General features: G+C 36.5%; 2 protein-coding genes across 2 annotated transcripts in view; both read left to right on the forward strand.

Annotated features, from left to right (window-relative positions):
* CFAP47 (cilia and flagella associated protein 47) overlaps nt 1–23198 on the forward strand; it is a 491966-nt gene that overhangs the window by 188426 nt on the left and 280342 nt on the right. The window contains exon 33 of the mRNA XM_055338249.1: nt 8122–8314. Coding sequence (XP_055194224.1) covers nt 8122–8314 — 193 coding nt within the window. The remainder of the gene's footprint in view (nt 1–8121; nt 8315–23198) is intronic.
* LOC129518214 (cytochrome c-like) lies at nt 4866–5186 on the forward strand. Its single transcript, XM_055338250.1, has one exon. The coding sequence runs from the start codon at nt 4866–4868 to the stop codon at nt 5184–5186; it is 321 nt and encodes a 106-aa protein (XP_055194225.1).

Below are 23198 nucleotides of genomic sequence, written 5' to 3' on the forward strand. Positions count from 1 at the left end.
AACAAAGGTCCACAGGCATACATACTGTCTTCCCAGATCACCTGATTTTAGCCATATAAAACCATGTCATGTAGATAAAGCTTATCTCTTCTTTGTTCTCTGCTGGGGCACAGAAACCAAGGCTCTCTCGCTGCTGTCTGGTAGCCAAAAGCCTCCACTGCAGTCAGCTACCCAGCCTACCCTGTAGAGAATTCCTTCTGCTGCATGATTCTTACTCCTTTCCTCTTCTTCTTCCATCAGCCTGCCCTGCCTTTTTTGCAAGATGTCAAGGGGAGAAATCATGTTTTTTCTTGAGTAATTCCCTGAAGGATGTATGAGGATATTTGTGATTCTCAGCCAAACTTAGATTTGGGGAAAGACCTTTTCTTTTCTGCTTTTTTAACTCCAGTCTGTATCATCTGTAATGTTGCCTGCTAAGAAAAAGGAGCAACTCTAAAACAGAAGGGCAGAAAATGCCCTACTTTATGGACAAACTAGTCCTAATTTCAGTTTGTGAGCTTTATTCTCTTATTCATTCATTTATCAATGCATGCATTGATAGATATGTTTAGGGATAATAAATAATAATAATAATTTATATAATTATTAAATAATAATAATAATAATTTATCTTTCCCAACCTATAAGTCTGTGAATTTGAAAACCAAATGTTACTTGTAAACTAAGAATTTGATAGTGTGTCAGCTACATAGTATATGCTTAACAAATACTTGTTGAATACATCAGTTAACAACTATTATGGTGCAGGCACTGTACTAAGCTCTAGGGGTACACTTGATATAGTCTGTCTCTTCTAGGATTTTGTGTCCTGAAGTATATAAGTAACTATTCATATATAATTACAAGGAATGATGAAACTGCTATGATGAGGTAAGCCCAAATAACTAAGGGTCAGTGCACATAGAGAGGAACCTACCTTTCCTGTGCCTTGGGGAAGGTTCCTAGGAAAAAAAAAAAAAACAATTTAACAATTTAACCTGACCCTGAAAAATGACTAGGAGTTTTCCAGGCAGGGTAAAGGGTTGGAGCATAGGTGAGAGAGAGAGTGTGTGTGTACAATTTGTAAGGACATTGTAGATGAATTTTGTTGGGGAGCAAGACAGCAACATTTGTCAAGGCAAAGGGAATTAAATGTGGAAATGCCTGAGGTTAGATATGTTTGATTCTGAGGAAGAAGCACACAATGGCTGGGGGTAGGAGGGATAGACTGTGATCCCAGTCACAAATTAGATCATAATTGGCTTTATAAGCCAAACCAAGGAATCTGGATTTCATAGACTTTAGCCCAGGGTCAGAGTACTGAGCTCCTAAAGGATTTTAAACAGAGGCTGACATAATCCACTTTGCATCCTAGAGAGATCACTCTGGTACAGTGTGGAAACTGTTTGGGGGTGTAATTAAGTGCCTGGTACTGGGAATACTGATGGTAGTGGGAGAGATGAGAAAGGAGCAGCTTTTGTAAATATTAGGAATAGAACTCAGTCTCAGTAGGACTTGGTGAATCATTAGATCTTGATGGGTGAAGGAAACAGAGAGGTAAAAGACGACAGTGGGTCTTACTGGAGTGACTGAATGGAATTTGATCCCAGTCACTGAAATGGTAAGACAAGGGATAATAACAGGATTTTGTTGAGAATAGAGGATGAGATAGGGCAAGAAAGCATAAAAAAATAATTTTGGTTATGCTGTATTATGCTACCCTGTATCATTACCAGGTGGGTATATCCTTCAGTCAGGAAAGAGATCTGGGTGGCAGCACAGATCTGGGATTCTTCATTGATTCCATATAAAGTCATAGGAATAGATAAAAGTGCCCAGTTAGATCATTTGCTGAGCTGTGTTTCTCCATGTCTTGTGTCCAAAGCCTAGGTAGCTCTAGAATCTCTATTAAATCAGAAGCAGATTGGCAACTTCTCCTGCAAAAGCAAACAATGTTGTTGAGATGAGTTTCACAGGTTGGATAAATAGATGGTGATTTTCACACAAATTCCTTTAAATTTTCATTTTCTCATTCCTAGAGGTCATGCATGTACTCCAGGATTGCCTTTGTCAGTTCTTCTTGGCTAAAAGTTTGAATAATAGTATACAACTTGACTCACCCAATTTGATTTTGTGTCATTTGGTTACTTTTGCTTGTTAAATTTTCATGTTTAATTGTTGCTGTTTTCTTGCATTATATTCCCAATTCACAAAAATATATTGATGGCTAAAAAATGGGTCATTGAAGCACAAGAGAAATTGAAAACAATAACAGAAACACTCAAATTCTCAATGCTGTTTTAAGTGTAAATATAAATAGGGCTCTCATGTGGATATAAAGGATGAATCTGTGCTGAAAGAAGTGAATGTGATATTTTTACTGAAGAATCTAGACAAGAAAAAGATGATCAATAATAAATATCTGAATAATAAGTTTAGGTAAACTGTTTATTCATTTGTTCCCTGTGTATTGTCTGCCATAAAGTTGTTGTGTTTTTTTTTTAATAGTGGCACAATTGGGTCAAATATTTTGATATTTCTAAACAAAGAACAGTGATCTTTATGGTTAATTTAAACACATTTTCCCCAAACGAATTCAAAATACTATAAAATTAGAGTATTTGTTGTTAAAGGTAGATAAGATACCAGTTATACTCAGGCATTATTTAGAATTTCATGTCCCTATAGAAGACAAGCAAAGATAGTACAAGGGATATTTGTGAGGAATATTTATTTATTTTTAAACGTTTATTTATTTATTTTAGAAAGAAAGTGTGGGGGAGAGGGGCAGAGGGAGAGGAAGAGGGAGAGAGAGAATCTCCAGCAGACTGCACACTGAGTGCAGGACCTGATGGGGGCTCAATTTAACGACCCTGAGATCATGACCTGAGCCAAAACTAAGAGTCAGACACTTAACTAACTATGCCACTGAAGTGCCCCTGTGTGGAATATTTAAAATGAGCTTCAATAAAACATGGTTGAAAAGTAAAAATTATGAAATTCTTTTATTAAATGGCTCTGTAGGATGTGCCACAATATCAGTGGCATGCAACATGGAAACACAATTATTCTCACATGTAATAGCAAATATTGCCTACTTTGGTTGAATATAAGGCAATGTGTGAACACATTTGCATGTGTGATAAATATATGCAAAAGAAAGAAATATATGATGATGTTTTATTCTCTATCAGTGAAAGCCCATGCTCTTGGAGGAATGATTCTTTGTCATTAATTTAAGATTAATTTATAATGTAACTGGGAGAAAATCAGTTGGTGGTACATATTAATAGACGATTAGCCATTGGTCACAAGAAAGGGTGTTGCAAATGAACCCTTACTCATAGGGAAATATAAGTCATTAAAAATATGTTTCTGTTGTGAATTCATTGTTAAAGGAAATAGAAAAATTTTAAGTACTGTCAATCTAAGGCTACTGAGTTACCTAATTGCTTCGTGATCTCTGTAAATTCAAGGTCTTTATTTCCAATTTTGAGATGTCCTGATTATGAAAGGAAGGTCACTCTCACATGCATTTTTCCAACAATAGTGAGATGAAATACAGTATCTTCCTAGCACTGATGTTTTTCTGCATTTATCATTTTCATTATTTTAAGTGGCTAGTTCAAATGATGCATCACATGATGCTTTCATGTCTTGGACATATACCTATAAGATTTGAATATCATTATTTTTAAGGTCGTACAAATCACTAAAGCATCAAAAGTTTGGCTTTTTCCCAAGATTAGTTGGAGAAAAAATGTATTGAACTGTTGAATTGACAGATAATCTGAATATGATCATGTAGTTTCTGCACAGCTGAGTTGATAATTGGGAGCTGAAATCCAGCCTACATGCTGCTCATTAAGGCTATGGACACTATTGGAAGCTGTGTCTCAACAATTAAGGGGAGGGGGGCTTTTACTTTAAATAAGGATACCATCAGGACAACAATTTCTCAGAGAGTGTGCCACTTTCTAATTTCCACAAAGATACTGTATAAGTTATTGAGCTCCTGACAGTGGAAGCTGAAGAAACTTTTCCCAAAGATGAATGCCACTGAAAAGTAGAGTACTATTATCTTTAATGCTATTTCCTGAGTTGAGTGTTTTTACTTTTGGCTTTTCAGTGTGATTTGATCATGAACCAGCTTAGCATTTAGTTGGTATTTGAAAGAAGATGAAGTAGACTTTAATAAAAAGATATCTCCGTAATTTCTGGCTTCATGTTGGGCCTCACTATCCATAACAATCAAACTGAGCATCTATTCTGTTAACCTGTAATTATGAGATAGGATTTTCTCATTTGGTGGACATAGTAAGAAAAGAGATTACTGAATATATAAAGTGATATAGCTCAATACATTAATCATCTAGGTAGATATAAATACCTTGATAGAGATTGTAACAATATCATTCATCTCACTGATATGAAGCTATACTTATTCTCATTTTACTACTAATATAATGTTCTAAATATCCTGTTGAATCTTCATTTTTTAATTACAACAATTGGTGGTCTTTGTGGTTTCTTAATGCATATTTAGTGGTCTCTGGGAGATAAAATTGGGAGAAACAGACCTATAAAGTTTAAAGAAAAGATATCATTGGTTAGGAACACAATATCTATTTTAAAACCCAGTATTTAAATAGGTAAGGAAAGAGAATCCTGCAAAATGAGCTTGAAATAGGCAAAAAGATAGCAGTAATACTTTATGGTATCATGAACAAGGAGGGAAGAAAATCTTTGAGGAAGGATGTGTTATCAGATGAAATTGAGAGGTTGCTTAAGATATTGATTTAAAATTGTCTGTTGGTTAGAGAGCAGGACGTCCAACTTGCAAATGGGCTTCTTCGTTTCATGCGTGACAGAAAAGCTACTCAAAAATGGGTGATGTTGAGAAGGGCAAGAAAATTTTTGTTCAGAAGTGTGCCCCCAGTGCCATACTGTGGAAGGGAGGCAAGCACAAGACTGGGCCAAACCTCCATGGTTTATTTGGGCGAAAGATTGGTCAGCCCCCTGGATTTTCTTACACGGGTGCCAACAAGAACAAAGGCATCACCTGGGGAAAGGAGACCCTGATGGAGTATTTGGAGAATCCCAAGAAGTACATCCCTGGAACAAAAATGATCTTTGCTGGCATTAAGAAGACAGGGGAAAGAGCAGACTTAATAGCTTATCTCAAAAAAAAAGCTACTAAGGAGTAATAGTTGGCCATCACCTTATTTATTACAAAACAAAAATGTGTCATGACTTTTTTTATGTGTACCATATCTAAATTGATCTCATTGACCAGAATTCAGATCATGAGTGGCTGATAGAATGTTTCTCTTGGACAGTCCTGATTTAAATAAGATTGGCTTGTGGTTAAATGAATATGATCAGTTTTTTGAACTTTGATAGTAATTCTGGTTTAGCAAGTGCTGTCACTGTTTTCCCATTCTAAAAAATATGATTAGAATTGATTAGGGATGTGTAGATTTTCACAGAGATGGTAAATGCCACCTCCAAATTTATAGATTGGTTTTATATTTAGATTTATATAACGGTCATATTAATATATTTAAATACTGAGGAAATCCCTTCACTGTCTCAGAACAGCGAGACTCAGCTGTGTTTTAAGCTGTATTCCCTAGCCTGTTAAAGGCAATGGCTGAAGATAAGCTGGCAGTGTCCACTTTATCTTTTTAGTCTTAACTATGCTAATTTAATTAAAATTCTTTGCATCTAAAAATAAATAAATAGATATATAGATAGATAAAATTGTCTGTTGTATTGGACAACAAAGATGCCAAAGGCACTTTCAGGGTGAATGCCTGAAATGATTAATTGGGGGAAGGTTATTAGATGGACTTTGGTTTGATGAGCAAAAGGAATAAATGTGGAGACAGTAGGGTAGAAAACTCTTTCATGAGTTATAACTGGTAGAGGGAACAGATAAAAGAATCAGGGAGAAGCCAAGTTTGGGAGAGCTCTCTAAAAGCTGAGTTTAAGTGGGCATGTTTTGGTATTACTAAAAAGGAACTGGTAAGAAGGGAGGAGTTAAGGATCTAAAAGCTAAAAAAAAGACAACTGATGCAGAACTATGCCAAAGATGATGAGTAGATTTGGTATCTAATGCAAGAGAAGGGATAGCTCATCCATTGTGGTTATAGAGAAGGAAGAAAAGTGAGTGTCGATGCAAGAACTTTTGGACAAGTGGTAGGACACTGCAGTGTTTTCATTTAAGATGTCATCCATTTGCTCTTTGAAGTAGTGATGATGGATCTTCTGAGAAAAACTAGCATATAGGCTGAGAGGGAAGGAGATCTGATAAAGAGATGATTAAGGAGCCGGGGCTGCTATGGGTAATGGGAGTGAGAAGACAAGGGGAAACAGATCTCTGGACCTGCAGGGCTTTATCTTTAAATCAGGAACAGGTGCATCCTGGGTTTCCTGGAACCCCTGTAGTGATTGATCCCTGTGGATGGCGTGTGCTGTGCCTTAGAGCTGAGGTCAGATTGCTGCTGTGCCTTCCACCACCAGGAAACTCCCCTGTAGATTCAGTCTTCTCTTGGTGCTTTTCCTCTATCTCCTGTCTTAACTGAAGCTTATGTATCACATATCACATCCAGGTTGTCCTCTTTGGTAGGGGCTATTGATGAGCAAACTTGAATGCTTCTTTTTAAATTTTCTTTCTCTATTTGCCTATTAAAATTATTGTTGTTTTTGTAATTCTTACTCTGTGGACTTAAATTATATTTCCTTTACAACAAATTTGTGATCTTGATAATATTTAGACTTAAGTGACTGCAATAAATTTTGGTGTGATAAACATTTATGGTATGTTTGAGCAATGTTTCTTATATTCTTCTATTAGATCAAAGAAAAGGTAAACTTCTACAAATTAAATCTGGTCTGACATTTTCTAATTCCCCTACTTAAATTAATTGTGCCTTTTTGAGCTACATTTTGAGTTAAGATTTACTAGAATAATTTATACACAGTTTAGAACATTCTGTGAAATTGTAACAGATTAGCAAAATTAAAGTTTCACCTCATGTCTTGATCTATTTGGTATTCAGTTTTTTGATGGGGAAGTACTTGACATTTTCTCATTACTATTCCATTTATTCATTATGAGACCAATCATTACTTCTAAAATATTATTTTCTTTAAACATAGTCCAAAAATATAAGAGTCATTTCCTGGTAGAACAACAGCTTGAATTTTAGATGAGGCAGAAACACTGACAAATGGAGACATGGTATGACCTTGTTCTTGGGAACTCTGGAAAAGGAATTAGTTTTAATAGCATGTTTTAAATTGTTGTTCTACCTCTTACGCTTTCCCTTTTAAAATATTTTGAAAATCCACCATTTCAGATTAAGTATCTTTCTAAATATACTTGAGCTAGGGATTGCATTGTTTCACTGTCATGTTCCTATTTCCAAGCACAGTAACTGGCTTCATATCATGCACTCAGTACGTCATAATTGAATGAAAGAATAGATGTAGACCTTCTGACCTCTTAGCTAGAATGCAATTTATGTTTGAAACATTCGTATTGCCTCAGCATCCTGTGCAGTAGTTACCACAGGACTCTCTACAGGCTTATTTCTTCTCTAAATGGGGCTCGGACAATTGAATTATTTTTTAGCTTTTAATAGTTTGTGTCTTTATTCTCTTGTCATATGTCTATTCTCTTTCGCTTTTCATCACCGTCCTATTTTTTCCTATTGTCATTTGTTGTAGCCTAAAAGACTAGATATCCAACTTACAAAACTTTTCTATAAAAAAAAACCAAATAGGCACTGACTTAAAGTGCACAAACAGGTTTTTATGAACTAAGTGGGAGAAAGTAAGCTTACAGACTCTGAGACTTCACAGATTGCAGCTCAGATTGTTTACATATGCATTATGTACTTGCTGGCCCACCTCCACGAGGATTTCAAACATAGCTGAGATTTCGATAGGTGAGTTGTTATTGCATGTGTCCTGACTTTCATCTTTTTTATAGGGGGTCTTCTGATTTATTTTGCTTTTATATTGGATGTAATTAACCAGAAAATATTGATGACTTGCTTTATTTAGTCTTCAAATACTAATTTTTAATTTTGCCATTCAGGTCTAGTAAGGGTTCTCCTTTTTTCTCAATTTCAGGTTCTGGTACTATCCCGGGTTGTACCACACTGCAGCAATAATCTGCCCCCAATACCTGTGCAAAATTCTCCAAAAGTCAATCCTTGTTTTTCATCCAGCAACATATATTCTAATCCTGAAAGGATTCTACTTAATTGGATGAACACAAATTATGAGAATGCCCGACATATTATATGGAAAAACTGTCACAAAGGTGAGCATTTTTTTCTTTAAATAAATTATTACCGATTTTGGTGTGACAATGTAGAATTGGACTCAGAACCCATGGATTCCAGGCCTTACTTTTTTCTGCAAACGGGATCTCTTAACATCTTCAAGATCAGTTTCCTTACATGTAGATGGAAATAATAAAAGATGCTTCTTTAATATATTTTGAAGAAGAAATGATAAAAATTATGTAGAGATGCTCTACAAAAGATAGCCTTCATATCATTGTTGGCATTTTCAGCTCTATAAAGTATTAAATTTAGGTGACAGTGCTCAAACCTTGTATGTCCTTAGTTGATATCAAGTGAAATTTGACCAGAAAACGTCTTACATGTCATTGTGACAGTCATGTTGGAAATCACTGAGTGCAATAATGCTTCATGAATTTGGGGGGAGGTTGGTCATATTAGGTCCAAATATTGAGATAAGTGGGTGTTCCTAGAGAGACCCATTCAGTGTTTGGGTGGCCACTGCCTCGTTCTTTCCTTGTGGAATGAGGCTCTATAAATTTCCACCCTAAGATCTTTCAGGATTTTTTTTCTTTTTTAAGTTCCAATTTTCTGTTTAGTGTATTTTTTCCCTCCATCATAACCACTGATTATAGTGAGGTGGATGACAGTGTGCATATTGGTTGTTTCTATGGCTTAAATTCAGTCCCCCTCTTCCAAGTACATACAGACCTCTTACGTTCAGAAGGGGTTGTGTTTAAGTCATTAAATTTATTTTTTATACTAAACCCTCAGAATTTAAACTTTAGAAGTAAGAGGATTTAAGAGTGTGATTTAAAATGTGACTTTCAATTACAATTGCTCTCAACTTGAAGGCATTACTTCAGCAAACATAGTGACATCAAAATTGAAACAGATATGTTGATATATTGGTATTAGGCAATAATAAACATAGAATATTTAAGTACCTTCTAATTGATGTGCTGATAATATCCAAATAATTTGACTTGAATCTCTGAATAACATTCATATTTTATAAAACTGTATTTGGCTTTTTTAAAAATATAAAAAACAGGGGATCCCTGGGTGGTGCAGCGGTTTAGCGCCTGCCTTTGGCCCAGGGCGCGATCCTGGAGACCCGGGATCGAATCCCACGTCAGGCTCCCGGTGCATGGAGCCTGCTTCTCCCTCTGCCTGTGTCTCTGCCTCTCTCTCTCTCTCTCTGACTATCATAAATAAAAATTTTTAAAAAATTAAAAAAATATATAAAAAACAAAGTTCAAATCATTAGTTAGATTACTGTGGTGTAAAACTTAACCAAAGTACTATAAAATATGTATATATACCAGAAATTAGTATATTCATTTGTTGTAAAGTAATATGGTTCTATTTTTACCAACAAAATGGTCTATGCAAGTTAGTTTCAAATAGTTTGCTGCATTTTTTAGAATAATACATTACAGGCACTAGCCCTCTTTTCTTTTTTAAAAGAAATACTGGATTTTCCAGCAGCCCAGGTAGCTCAGCGGTTTAGCGCCATCTTCAGCCCAGGGGGTGATCCTGGAGACCCGGGATCGAGTCCCGAGTCCCACGTTGGGCTCCCTGCATGGAGCCTGCTTCTCCCTCTGCCTGTGTGTCTCTGCCTCTGTGTGTGTGTGTGTGTCTTATGAGTAAATAAACAAAATCTTTAAAAAATATACTGAATCTTATGCCTTTACAAAGCCTTTGCATTTTTCTCTGCTTCCTTCTGCTTGGACTATTATTTTCCTGTTTGTCTTCATGATTCCGTTTCTCACTTCATTCAAATCCCTGCTCAAATATCACTTTATCTGAGAAGCTTTCCCATTACCCTCTCTAAAATAGCATAGACTTCCATCTTTCTCTTTCTTGCTCTGTTCTTCTCAATAGCATTTTCCCAAAATTATATATACAAAATGAAGAGTCTGTTTTCTTCAGTAGAATGTGAACTTCTTAACAGGAACAGTTTTGTCTATTTTGTTGTTCACTGGTATGTGAACATGTGGAGGGTAGGACTGCACCTGGAACCTTTAGATTGAGAAACTCTTGAGAGAGACGCCTGGGTGGCTCAGCGGTTGAGCGTCTGTCTGGCTCAGGGCCTGATCCTGGCGTTCCAGGATCGAGTCCTGCCTCGGGCTCCCTGTGAAGAGCCTGCTTCTGTCTTTGTCTCTCTCTGTGTCTCTCATGAATAAATAAATAAAATCTTAACACAAAAAAAAAAGAAAAAGAAAGAGAAACTCTTGAGAAAGAGGCCCAGCAATCTGTGTTTTATTAGTGTGATTCTGATGCACACTAAAGTATGAAACAGTTAAGCTATAGTGTCACAAAAAGTGGTTTCCTTAGTGCTTTTAAATAGTTCACAGGATGGTATTTATTTACAATTGTATTTCTTAAAAACCTTTCCTTTAAATAATAATTCCTGTAACATAATAGTAACTGAAAATTTCCCCAAATTAATCAAGCCACAGATCCAGAAAGATCAGGAAATAACCAAGCAGGATAGATGCTAAAAAAACAAAACAAAACAATAACAACAACAACAAACCCTTTATAGCTAGGAATACTACATTCAAATTGCAGAAAATCAAATATAAAGAAAGAATCTTGAAAGAAACCAGATGGGGAACAATGCCTTATGTATAGAGGAACTGAGATAAGAATTACATTGAACTCAGAAATCATGCAGTCAGGAAGAGAGTAGAGTATTTAAAGTATTAAGAGGAAAAAAATTCTAACCTAGAATGCTGTACCCTGTAAAATTCTTTTTTGATAATGAAGGAGAAAACATTGCAAAAAATAGACCAGTGGACCTTGCTTATAAATTTTGGGGGTAAACTGATCAGTTGGCAGCTTTCAGAGTCATCTTTATGGATAGTCTGTCCTTGATCAGTATGATGGGGCAACAAATAAATAATTTTTTAGTTATTTATGGCTTTCCCAGAAACTCTTGAGAGTTGGGCAGTGGCTTCCATGTTACATATCTGCTGAGGTCTTTATCAGCACCTCCACCTCAGTCAAGACAAGTCTGACATATATTTCTCATTAGAATTTCTTTGTAATGATGTAGGAACAAGGAAGGATGTGATAAGTGAGGGAGCTTTCCTTGTCAAGGAGAGTATGGAGTGGTAAAGTTGGAATCAGTTGGTTCAGAAGACTGGCCATCCAGGGCTTTGAATATCTAGACAATGTCTTAGGACTTCATTCTGTTGGCCTTGGAGAGTCATGGGAGATGGCCAAGGCAGTGACTGCTATGATAAAATGGGTATTTGGTCTGGTGGCCACAGCAAGCCCATGGATCGAAGTACACTGAGGTCACATGCTTTTGTTCAGCACACGCTGAATTTAGTGCTGAGAGGACACTGAGATTTCTTAACCCTGGACTTTCTATAAATTTGTTCAAGAGTATGTGGTGCCGGGAAGTCCAAGTTTGGGAGTTTCCTTTCATAGCTATAGATAGTTGCTCAGAGGCACTGTTAAAAAGCGAACAAACCAAAACACGAATAAAAAGAGTTACCCATCCTATGTCTGAAAATTCATAACCTGGTGATTTGTTCTAAGAGTTGTGAAAGTCCAACAGCATTTTCCATGTAATAAGTGAACACTTGTTTTGTATAAGTAGGGGACCTTTTGGGGGCTTGCCAGGGAGTATATTTCCCCTTATACCACTTATCCTCTTGTTCCCTCTAGCTCTTTGTATTGTATGTACTTAAGCTCTTTATCATTAACACAATAGTGTTTTTCACTGATGAACCTTCTTTTTCCAATTTTGTGACAACTTCTTCAGTAGATCATACCTGTGATAAAATATCCTGTTTGTTATTTTTTGGACCCTTTTCTTTAATTGCTATATTTGATTGCTAATGGAAATTTTATCATCCTCTAATTACCTGGTGATTTTGAGAACCGCAACAGACCATTTTTGTAATATAGAGTTTAATTTCGGAGAGGACTAAGTACTTTCATTTGACTGTGCTTTTAACAAAAATCCCAAAATTGGAGCATTTTGAACTGTCTGTTCAAAGGAGCTTTATTCTACAAAATACTATTATTTAACTGATGCTTATTTTAACATGTTTTTCATGAAGTAACAATTGTAGTTCTTATGAATGGAAAATAGTTTTTATTCTATTTTTTCTTGTGAAGCAGTCATAAATATATTTTATCTTTTCTTTTATATACTATCAAAAGGTATCCTTGATTTCATTTATCATGGGCTAGTTTGTTAAAGTAAACAATATTCAGTACAGGGGCACCTGGGTGGCTCAGCGGTTAAGTGTCTGCCTTTGGCTCAGGTCATGATCCCAGAGTCCTGGGATTGAGTCCCACATCAGGCTTCCTGCGCGGAGCCTGCTTCTGCCTTTGCCTATGTCTCCACCCCTATGTCTCTCTGGGTCTCTCATGAATAAATAAATAAAATCTTTAAAAAAAATATTCAAAAAAAAACCATATTCAGTACACATTTGGGAAACTGTACTGGCCTTTTAATGGTATGTATTCTTAAAACTAATGTAGTATTGAGGTCTTAAATATGTATATGTCGGTTGTTTCAAATGTGTCTAATTTTCAACTTTATTAAACCAGAAAATAGTCATTATTTACAAAGAGTTTTATATTTTTTCCAGAAGTTCCAAATTATCCCTTTAATGCTTAGCATTAAATATTTATTGTCAATGATGCAAGATTAAAATGCACATAGATGATATAAATGGTATAATTTGATATTTTAATGTTACATTTAGAATGTTTTATATTGGGAATGTGACTGTCAGTCAATATGTAGAAGTCATGATTAGTGTGAAACTCAACACTAAATTCAGAGAAATGCCAAGCAGTCAAACAAATATGAGAACAGAAAGTTAAGCCATTTCCAGTGGATTAGCAGTGTGGTTTAATAAATCAGGGCAAACCAAGTCAATATCCATGTGTCCTGGAAAATGAAGGATGTAAAAATTCATCCACAACCAGACCACATTCTGTCTTTCATGTTCATACCTACTCAATGTCAATGCTTTGAGCCAGAGACCACTGGGAACACATGAATAGTTGAAGGAAATCTTTTCAATGCTCATTGCAATGAGGCAGACCATACATTATGGAGAATCATGGAGTGTCTCACAGTAAAAGATAATATGGAAGACAGGATTTGTGCATTGCCTAGGTAAATTGGGGACAGGTTCAAGGAAAAAAGGATTTACCTTAATTGTATGCTATCAGGGGCAGTGGTAATTCTATCAGTAACTTAATAAATCGTATCTCGAGGAAAGAAGACTATAATTGAGGTCAGTTCTTTAATTGGTAGAAAAGCAATGACCACTTTTATTAGGAGAGAGGGATGTTTGGTATTGTCAACCTTAAAAATAATTATTTTATTAAGGCAATGAATTTATTTGAGAATAGCAGAGGAATGGTAATTCTGGACAAGCAGACTATGGCAAACCATAGGAAGTATGAAGAGACAAGGGGAAAAGGGGAAGATCAACTTTTATTAGGTTTGGGAGGAAATTGGGGAGGGTTGTTTTGAACAGAAGTTCATTGGAGAGGAACAAGAGTTTGAGGATGTGGTGGTTTTTCATTGGTTACAGATGCATTATTGCTGGGGCAGGGAAGGGTCTTCCTTCTTTTTCTTAAGAGCAAGAGATAAAATACTTCCTTTTTCCTGCTTGTTATGCAGGCTGGGGTGACTGGTACTACTTTGATTCCCCTTCAGGGCTTCCCTAACTCAATTTTTTAAAATTTTTATTTATTTATGATAGTCACACAGAGAGAGAGAGAGAGAGAGGCAGAGACACAGGCAGAGGGAGAAGCAGGCTCCATGCACCGGGAGCCCGACGTGGGATTCGATCCCAGGTCTCCAGGATCGCGCCGCGGGCCAAAGGGCAGGCGCCAAACTGCTGCGCCACCCAGGGATCCCCCTAACTCAATTTTTTTTTAAATTTTTATTTATTTATGATAGTCACACAGAGAGAGAGGGAGAGAGAGGCAGAGACACAGGCAGAGGGAGAAGCAGGCTCCATGCACCGGGAGCCCGACGTGGGATTCGATCCCGGGTCTCCAGGATCGCGCCCTGGGCCAAAGGCAGGTGCCAAACCGCTGCGCCACCCAGGGATCCCTCCCTAACTCAATTTTAAATGAGATTTCCATTACTCATTTTCACAGTATTTTGTAGTATGCTAATTAAAGAACTAAGAATTTTACATATAATGGTTTATTTAATCCTCAGAATAAGCAACACGATCAAGTAACTATTGCTATTATTAACAGGAAAACTAAGGCAGAGAGGTTAATTTATTTTCCTAGGAAAGTGTGTGACTGGGCTTTGAATCCAAGCAGTTTGACCTCCAAGGCTCATGTTAAGTATCATTGTGTGGTGCTACTCCTTCAAAATGTTAATTCTTCTTTAGCTTAGATCTGTGCAATTCTTGCAAATTCTTTCCTAATGTCCAGAGAGATATCTCATTTCCCTTTTCATCCACCAAGAGTGAGTCTTCAAATCTGGATGCCCTTTTGCAATCACCTGGGAAATTAAAAAAATGAAAATGGATGCCCCACTCCAGGCCAACTGAAACTGAATCTGTGGGGGTGTTGCCTGCACATCTGCAGCTTTTAAAAGCTTTCTAGGTGGCTCTGGTGTACAGTGAAGGTTAAAAACTCTAATATGTGCAAATTTAAAAATAGGGAATAAGATTAAATAGTGCAGAGGTACCTAATAACATAAATCTTTGTTCACCACAAGAAATATATTTTCCAAAATATGTCTCAAATTTAAAAGAAGAAACTTATAAATAACATTATGAATTCTGAGGGTTTTTTGGTTCTGTTTCGTTGCTAGCCATTATGATTTTACATAGCAACGGTAACCATTGCTGTGACAGGTAAGTTAATTCTTGCTCTCATTTCTTCTCACCTTTCTGCCCAAGTGTATCATCTCGTTACATTCGTTATGCCTATATTGTCAGTATTTATAACCACTTCTATTCTATTCTGTCGATAGTCCATTAGGTGTCATTTTACCTGGATTCTCCATTTTTATTTATTTTTTGGATTCAGTTATTGGGTGGCTGGCTTTCATAATTGTTTTGCTATTCTTTTCTTTTCTTTTTTTTTTTTTTGAGATTTTATGTATTTATTCATGAGAGACACATAGAGAGAGAGAGGCAGAGACACAGGCAGAGGGAGAAGCAGGCTCCATGCAGGGAGCCCGACGTGGGACTCAGTCCTGGGTCTCCGGGATCAGGCGGAAGGTGGCGCTAAACCGTTGAGCCACCCGGGCTGCCCTTGTTTTGTTTTTCTAAGAAAACCCTTTCCAGGGGTCTCTGAGTTCTGTTTGTAAATATCTTAAAAAAAAAAAAAAATGTGGGATTCCTGGGTGGTGCAGCGGTTTGGCGCCTGCCTTTGGCCCAGGGCGCGATCCTGGAGACCCGGGATCGAATCCCACGTCGGGCTCCCTGCATGGAGCCTGCTTCTCCCTCTGCCTATGTCTCTGCCTCTCTCTCTCTCTGTGACTATCATAAATTTAAAAAAAAAAAAAACTTACAAAAAAATAAATTTAAAAAAAAAAGTATGATTGCATCTTGACTAGGAATCATATTTGAGTCACCCTTTATTTTTCTCCAGACTATGTAGGGCGTCCTATTGTGTTATATCTATAAAATAGCTTGGCAGATTGGAGATCAGGCTGATGACTTCTCCCCTATAAGTGATTTGCTTTGTTTGACTCTAAACTTATTTATATTCACAAAATGGATGGTGTGTACAAGAGTATGAAACCTGTTCTAAACATTTATTTTGGGATCCCTGGGTGGCGCAGCGGTTTGGCGCCTGCCTTTGGCCCAGGGCGCGATCCTGGAGACCCGGGATCGAATCCCACGTCGGGCTCCCTGCATGGAGCCTGCTTCTCCCTCTGCCTATGTCTCTGCCTCTCTCTCTCTCTGTGACTATCATAAATTTAAAAAAAAAAAAAAACTTACAAAAAAATAAATTTAAAAAAAAAAGTATGATTGCATCTTGACTAGGAATCATATTTGAGTCACCCTTTATTTTTCTCCAGACTATGTAGGGCGTCCTATTGTGTTATATCTATAAAATAGCTTGGCAGATTGGAGATCAGGCTGATGACTTCTCCCCTATAAGTGATTTGCTTTGTTTGACTCTAAACTTATTTATATTCACAAAATGGATGGTGTGTACAAGAGTATGAAACCTGTTCTAAACATTTATTTTGGGATCCCTGGGTGGCGCAGCGGTTTGGCGCCTGCCTTTGGCCCAGGGCGCGATCCTGGAGACCCGGGATCGAATCCCACGTCAGGTTCCCGGTGCATGGAGCCTGCTTCTCCCTCTGCCTGTGTCTCTGCCTCTCTCTCTCTCTGTGTGTGTGTGTGTGTGTGTGTGACTATCTTAAATAAATTAAAAATAAAATAAACATTTATTTTGTAAATTTGGCATAGGAAGTATTTACTGTATTCCTGTTGAGGTGAAAGATATTGGTTGAAACTGAATCATGAAGGGGATTTTTCTTTCTTCTTTTCAAAGAAAAGGGTGGACTTTATATTTGTAAGACACTACAGGATATGAGTTGTTTTGTTTTGTTTTTAAAGAAAAGAGTGGAAAAAATAAAGGGTGAAATGAGGCTTTTTCTAACCTTTTATTAACATGGATGATCTTATACTTGACCTTTTTCATGCTTAAGCAAAATACATTCAACATTTCATCATTATTGTGATATTTACTGTACAATTACTTTGTAGATTGTGTTCTAGAATTAATATCCTTTCAATATTCCAGGAATTTTTATAATGAATACTATTTAATTATATATATTATATACAGTTGACCCTTGAACAACATGGTTTTGAACTGTGCAAGTCCACTCATGTGTGGATTTTTTTTTAATGATATAGGACTGTAAGTATATTTTCTCTTGTGATTTCTTTTTTTAAAAGAGGACTTTATTTATTTCATTTTATTTGTTTGTTTATTTATTTATTTATTTAACAGAGACAGAGCATGCACACAAGCAGGGGGAGTGGCAAGCAGAGGGAGAGGGAGAAGCAGGCAGAGCAGAGCCTGATGTGGGATTTGATCCCAAGACCTTGGAATCATGATCTGAGCCGAAGGCAAATGTTTACCCAACTGAGCTACCCAGGTGTCCCCTTCCTTGTGATTTTCTTAATAACATTTTATTTTCTCTAGCTTACTTTACTGTAAGAATACAATATATTATACATAGACAAGGGATCCCTGGGTGGTGCAGCGGTTTAGCACCTGCCTTTGGCCCAGGGTGCGATCCTGGAGACCCGGGATCGAATCCCACGTCGGGCTCCCGGTGCATGGAGCCTGCTTCTCCCTCTGCCTGTGTCTCTGCCTCTCTCTCTCTCTCTCTCTCTGTGACTATCATAAATAATAAATAAATAAATAAATAAATAAATAAATAAATAAATAAATAAAACCTTATAATACATAGACAAAATATGTGTTAATTGACTTGCTTATGTTTTCAGTAAGGCTTCTGGTCAACAGTAGGCTATTAGTAAAGTTTTGGAGCAGTCAAAAGTTATATACAATTTTTTCACTGTGCAGGAGATGGTACCCCAAACCCCACGTTGTTCAAAGGTCAACTGTATACGCATGTATCTCTCTTTCTATTTATCTCTATCTCTCTCCATCTGTCATACTTACAATATGTTAAAGTGATTTTTAAATGTAAACTAACCTTGCATTCCTGGCACAAATTTAATTTTGCCGTGGTAGCTGATCTTTTTTCTAATATCTTTCTAGAATAGTTTACTAATATTTTAGTTTTTTGCTTTAGTTTACATGAGTGATGATTTGTAATTATTCTCTGTACTTTTTAGGGTTTTGGGGTTTTTTTGTTTTTTTTGTGTTTTTTTTTTTTTGCAAATCTCAACAATTGTAGTATAATCCCTCTTTGTAGGCTTTGAGAGAATTTCTAGAAAAGTGAAATTGCTTGTTTCTTAAATTCTGTAGAATTTACTGGTAAGATTATCTGGACCTATTATTTCTTTATACTTTATACTTCTTGTTTTTTTAATCAATCTTTGTCCATAGTAATTATCATCTTAGTACACAAGATTCTTTATTTTTTTCGAGTTTAATGATGCACTTAATATGGAAGTTATACCAAATATTATATACATTACCTCAATCTCATGTGGCTGATCTTCTAATTATTATATTTGGCAGGTCTTATAATTATTTAGAGCTCACATATCTTCATGATTCAATTATCTTTAGAAACAAGATGGTTTCTGCATTAAAGTATATATTACTTTGCATTTCTAAAGTGCTTTAAAATAATTAAAAATGTACTATGTTATCTGTTCTGAATGTAGGCACAAAAATCCTCAAAAATACTAGCAAACAGAATCCAGAAACATTTTAAAAGGATTAAACAAAATTACTACATGAGATTTATCCCCAGAGTGCAAGATTGATTTACATAGGAATTCTGAGGTGCCTGGGTGGCTCACTCTGTTAAGCCTCCAACTCTTGGCTTTGTCTCAGGTCATGATCTCGGGTTTGTGAGATTAAGCCCTGCATTGGGCTCCATGTTCAGTGGGGAGTCTGCTGGAGATTCTCTCCCTCTCCCTCTGCCCATTACCCTGCTCTCTCTCCCTCTCTCTCTAAAATAAATACATCTCTAAAAAGGAATAGAATTCTAATCAATGCAAAACTCCATATTAATAGAATATTAAGGGAAGTAAAAGAGACCATTCCAAAGGACACAACAACAATGAAAACACATATCTAGCAAGAGACTTATACCAAGAATATATAAAAACACAAAACAATAATAAAACAACAAATAACCAAAATAAAAAGAAAAAACAGGGGCATCTCAGGTGGCTCAGCGGTTTAGCACCGCCTTCAGCCCAGGGCGTGATCCTGGAGACCCAGGATTGAGTCCCACATCGGGCTTCCTGCATGGAGCCTGCTTCTCCCTCTGCTTGTGTCTCTGCCTCTCTGTCTCGCTGTGTCTCTGTGTCTCTCATGGGTAAATAAATAAAATCTTAAAAAAAAAGAAGAAGAAAAGGAGATAAGCAAATGGTCAATGAGCACATGAAGAGACTCAGTATAATACTAGTCATTAGGGAAATGCAAACCAAAAGCACAGTGTCCTAGCACTTGACACCAACTTGGATGACTAAAATTTTAAAAAAAGGGAAAAGAAAAACTATGACAAGTATTGGGGAAGATTTATGGAAATTGGAACCTTGCACATTCCTAGAGAAATTGTAAATGATGCAACCACTTTGGAAAACAGTTTAATGTTAAAGAGTTTAACATTTCTCAAAATGGTAAAAAAAAAAATAGATTAACTATTGTCTATGAGAACAGAGAATACTATGATTCAGCAATTCTGTTCATTGGTTTATACTTAAAATGTTTGAAAATACATATATTCTCACAAAAATTCTTAAATAAATATTAATAGCCAAAGTGTGGAAGCAGCCCAAATGCCAATAAACTGATGAATAGATAAACAAAATGTGGTATATATATAGTCATAAAATGGAATGTTATTAAGCTATGAAAAGAAACAAAGCACTGATACATGCTAAGGCATGGATGAACCTTGAAAACATTATGCTAAGTAAAAGAAGCCATAACACAAAAGGACACATATCTTGATTCCATTTCTCTGACGTGTTTAGAATAAGCAAATCCATAGTGATTGAAAGTAGGTTTGTTTTTTTCCAGTGAGTGAGGGAAGAGGGAAATGGGGAATGATAGCTAATGAGTATGAGGCTTCTTTATGTGTTGATAAAATTATGCTAAAATTAAATAGTGGTGATGATCTCACAGCTCTATAAATATATTAAATAATTTAATGAATTGGACAGTTGAATTGGATAAAATTTATGTTATATGAGTTATATATCAATAAAGCTGTTCTAAAAATGTACTGTTTTAATCACCTAAAATGTAACTTAAATAATTTTTTTTAAGATTTTATTTATTTGTTTGAGAGAGAGAGCTCATAAGCAGGGAAAAAGAGCAGTGGGAGAAGCAAACTTCCTGCTGAGCAGGGAGCCTGATGCAGGATTTGATCTAAGGACTCTAGGATCATGACCTTAACTGAAGGCAGATTCGTAACTAACTGAGCCATCCCAAGTGCCCAATTTAAATAATTATTATGCTATTCATAAGCATAATATGTGCACTTATTGCTTTAATGCATAAAATGATTCAGTTTTATGTTTAGCAGTTATATCTCTAATTCATAACACTAGGAGTATTTTAATATTTCTGAATATTTGAAGTAATGTAATGTATAAACAGGTAAAATACAACTTCTAAATTAAAATTTAAAATAAAAAAATGATTTTGCTAAACTTTTTATATTTCAGTAGGTTTTAAGTGGGACCTGAAATCCTGCATTCATAACAAACTTCTAGTTGATAAAGGTGCTGCTGATTCACATAGCACACTTTGGGTAGCAAAATCTTGGAGTATACAAAAGAGAGTAGCCTAGATCAAAGGAATTAACAAAAAAGCAGAGAAAATCCTTGATATACCTAAGGTTGTGGTAAACTGGTGGAGGCTTGTATGCAGCCTTCTTGTGAATGATAGACTATAGGTGTGGGATCAGATCAGAGAAGTGTGGTTTTTACTTCTCAACACTGTTTTGGAGGATTATTGCCATTCTCTTTGCACAGAGAGCCATGTTTGAACAGCAATAATTCATGCCAACTGCTGTTTAAGAAATAACACAGCAGCTCCAAAGTTGTAGTGGACTGAACACCAATAGGTGCCACTGGTTTTGCACTCAGGGAGATAGAGGACTGGAAAGACCTTTAGCTACCACCCTTAAAATTACAACAAAAACATATACAAAACAACAGCAAATACCATTTAAATAGCAAATCCCCAAATGCATTAAGCTCTCCTGGGAAGCTAAGGCTGTAGGACAACAAAGTACCCTGAAGTCCAAGAAGGATGAGGTGTTTACAGGAAGAAATTAGATGATAGTAATTATCTACTTGTGGTAGAGACAGCTGGAGACTGATAAGAAGAGTTGAGTTAGGTGGCTAGTGAATTGGTAGAGACCAAGTATACACTAGTGAGAGCGTGAAGTCCTAGGGGCCTCAGCAATAGAGAAAGTTTGCATGTCTTACAGAGCTTTACACCACAAACCTCTCTGGTTGCTCACAGACATGACTGAGGAGTGAGTCTGGAGAATGTGTTCCTCATAGTGTAGACCTGGGGGGAGGGGCAAGCAACTTGCCCAACTTCTCTATTCCCTATAGAACAAAAAACATTAATAAATAGGAAGAAGGACCACACATACAGTCATCTTCAGGGCAGTGATGAAAACTCATTGCAGCTATAAAAAGAAACTGAATAATAATAACTACAACAACAAATCACCTCTACCCTTGAGAAAGGGGCTGGAATTCAATATGACAGTCAAGTAGAAAATCCCAAAGCATCTACAAAAAACATCCTAGGATTAGTATAGAGTTTGTTATGGTTGTAGTTTGATAAATAATCAGTATATAAAAATACTGTTTCCATATAGTGGCAGTAAACAATTGGAATTTGCAATAATAAAATATATATATGTGTATATATATATATATAATTATACATGTTATTTACCATAGCAATATGGTAATTGCTTTATATGTATACTAGTGTTGAACAAATAAGTAAATATGTTGTTGGTAATGAGAGCCAGGCTTTTCAGTATTGAAGAACCGAGTTAGAAATAAGGAAAGGGGAAGTTCATAATGAGTCCTGTGGTGCTGTATTGCAGTTGGTGGAGTTAGAAGTAACAGCGTAACAGTTATTGTTATATTGTAATCTATCTATTAGCTTTCAGTTAGGAGATTTTTCATTACTTGTTTTCTTGTTACAGATGTGACCTATCCTCAACAAGATGTTGAACATTTTTAGGGGAATTTCTGTCTCTTTAATAATACAAGATGATATTGGGATGTTTAGAGATCATTGCCTATATCAAATACTGTCCGGTTCACCATCAACTTGAAAGACTAGTAAATTGCCTTTTTCAGATTAAAGTTAGATTTGCTTACAGTTCTTAGAAAAATGTGAGACCCTTTGCTTTTATTAAAAGCCATAGGTGGCACATAAATGTTAAGAGAAGCACTTTTAGGTTATAAACATCCAGCCTGCCAGAAATGTGCATTTTGAACTCATTACTTTGATTGCATCACATTATATATCAGATATAGTTATTTATAAGTCTTTGTCAGCAAAAAAAATACTTTGAAATATATAGTTCTTTGCTATGCATTAGCTGAAAATTTCTAGTGATCTTTGTTTGCTAGACTGTTTCTGCAATATCGTGCTATAGAAATCCCACAGAAGGGGATCTCTGGGTGGCGCAGCGGTTTAGCGCCTGCCTTTGGCCCAGGGCGCGATCCTGGAGACCCGGGATCGAATCCCACGTCGGGCTCCCGGTGCATGGAGCCTGCTTCTCCCTCTGCCTGTGTCTCTATCTCTCTCTCTCTCTCTCTCTCTCTCTCTGACTATCATAAAGAAATAAAAATTAAAAAAAAAAAGAAATCCCACAGAATTGTTCAATGTTGTAGTATCTCAGATGAAAAAATACCAGGTACTATTTTTGTGAAGTATCAAGAACATCAGTGGTTCCAGAGAAATTAGTCTTCCAGTACCAGATGTAAAGCAATCTTTTTTTTTTCTTGTTTTAGAGAGAGAGAGCATGTGAGTGCATGCAAGAGGGAGGTGGAGGGTGGGGGGTAGGGATAAGGGCAGAGGGAGATGGAGAGAAAATCTCTCAAGCAGGCTCTACACCCAGCATGGAGCCTGACATGGGTCTCAATCTCACAACCCTGAGCCTAAATCAAGAGTTGCATGCTTAATCAACTGAGTCAACCAGACACCTCAGATGTACAGTAA

The sequence above is a fragment of the Nyctereutes procyonoides genome, unplaced genomic scaffold, assembly GCF_905146905.1.
Source record: "Nyctereutes procyonoides isolate TBG_1078 unplaced genomic scaffold, NYPRO_anot_genome, whole genome shotgun sequence".
Lineage (NCBI taxonomy): Eukaryota > Metazoa > Chordata > Mammalia > Carnivora > Canidae > Nyctereutes > Nyctereutes procyonoides.

Excerpts from the sequence above, each read along its gene's own strand:
- LOC129518214 (XM_055338250.1), top strand. The coding sequence starts at position 4,866 with ATGGGTGATGTTGAGAAGGGCAAGAAAATTTTTGTTCAGAAGTGTGCC.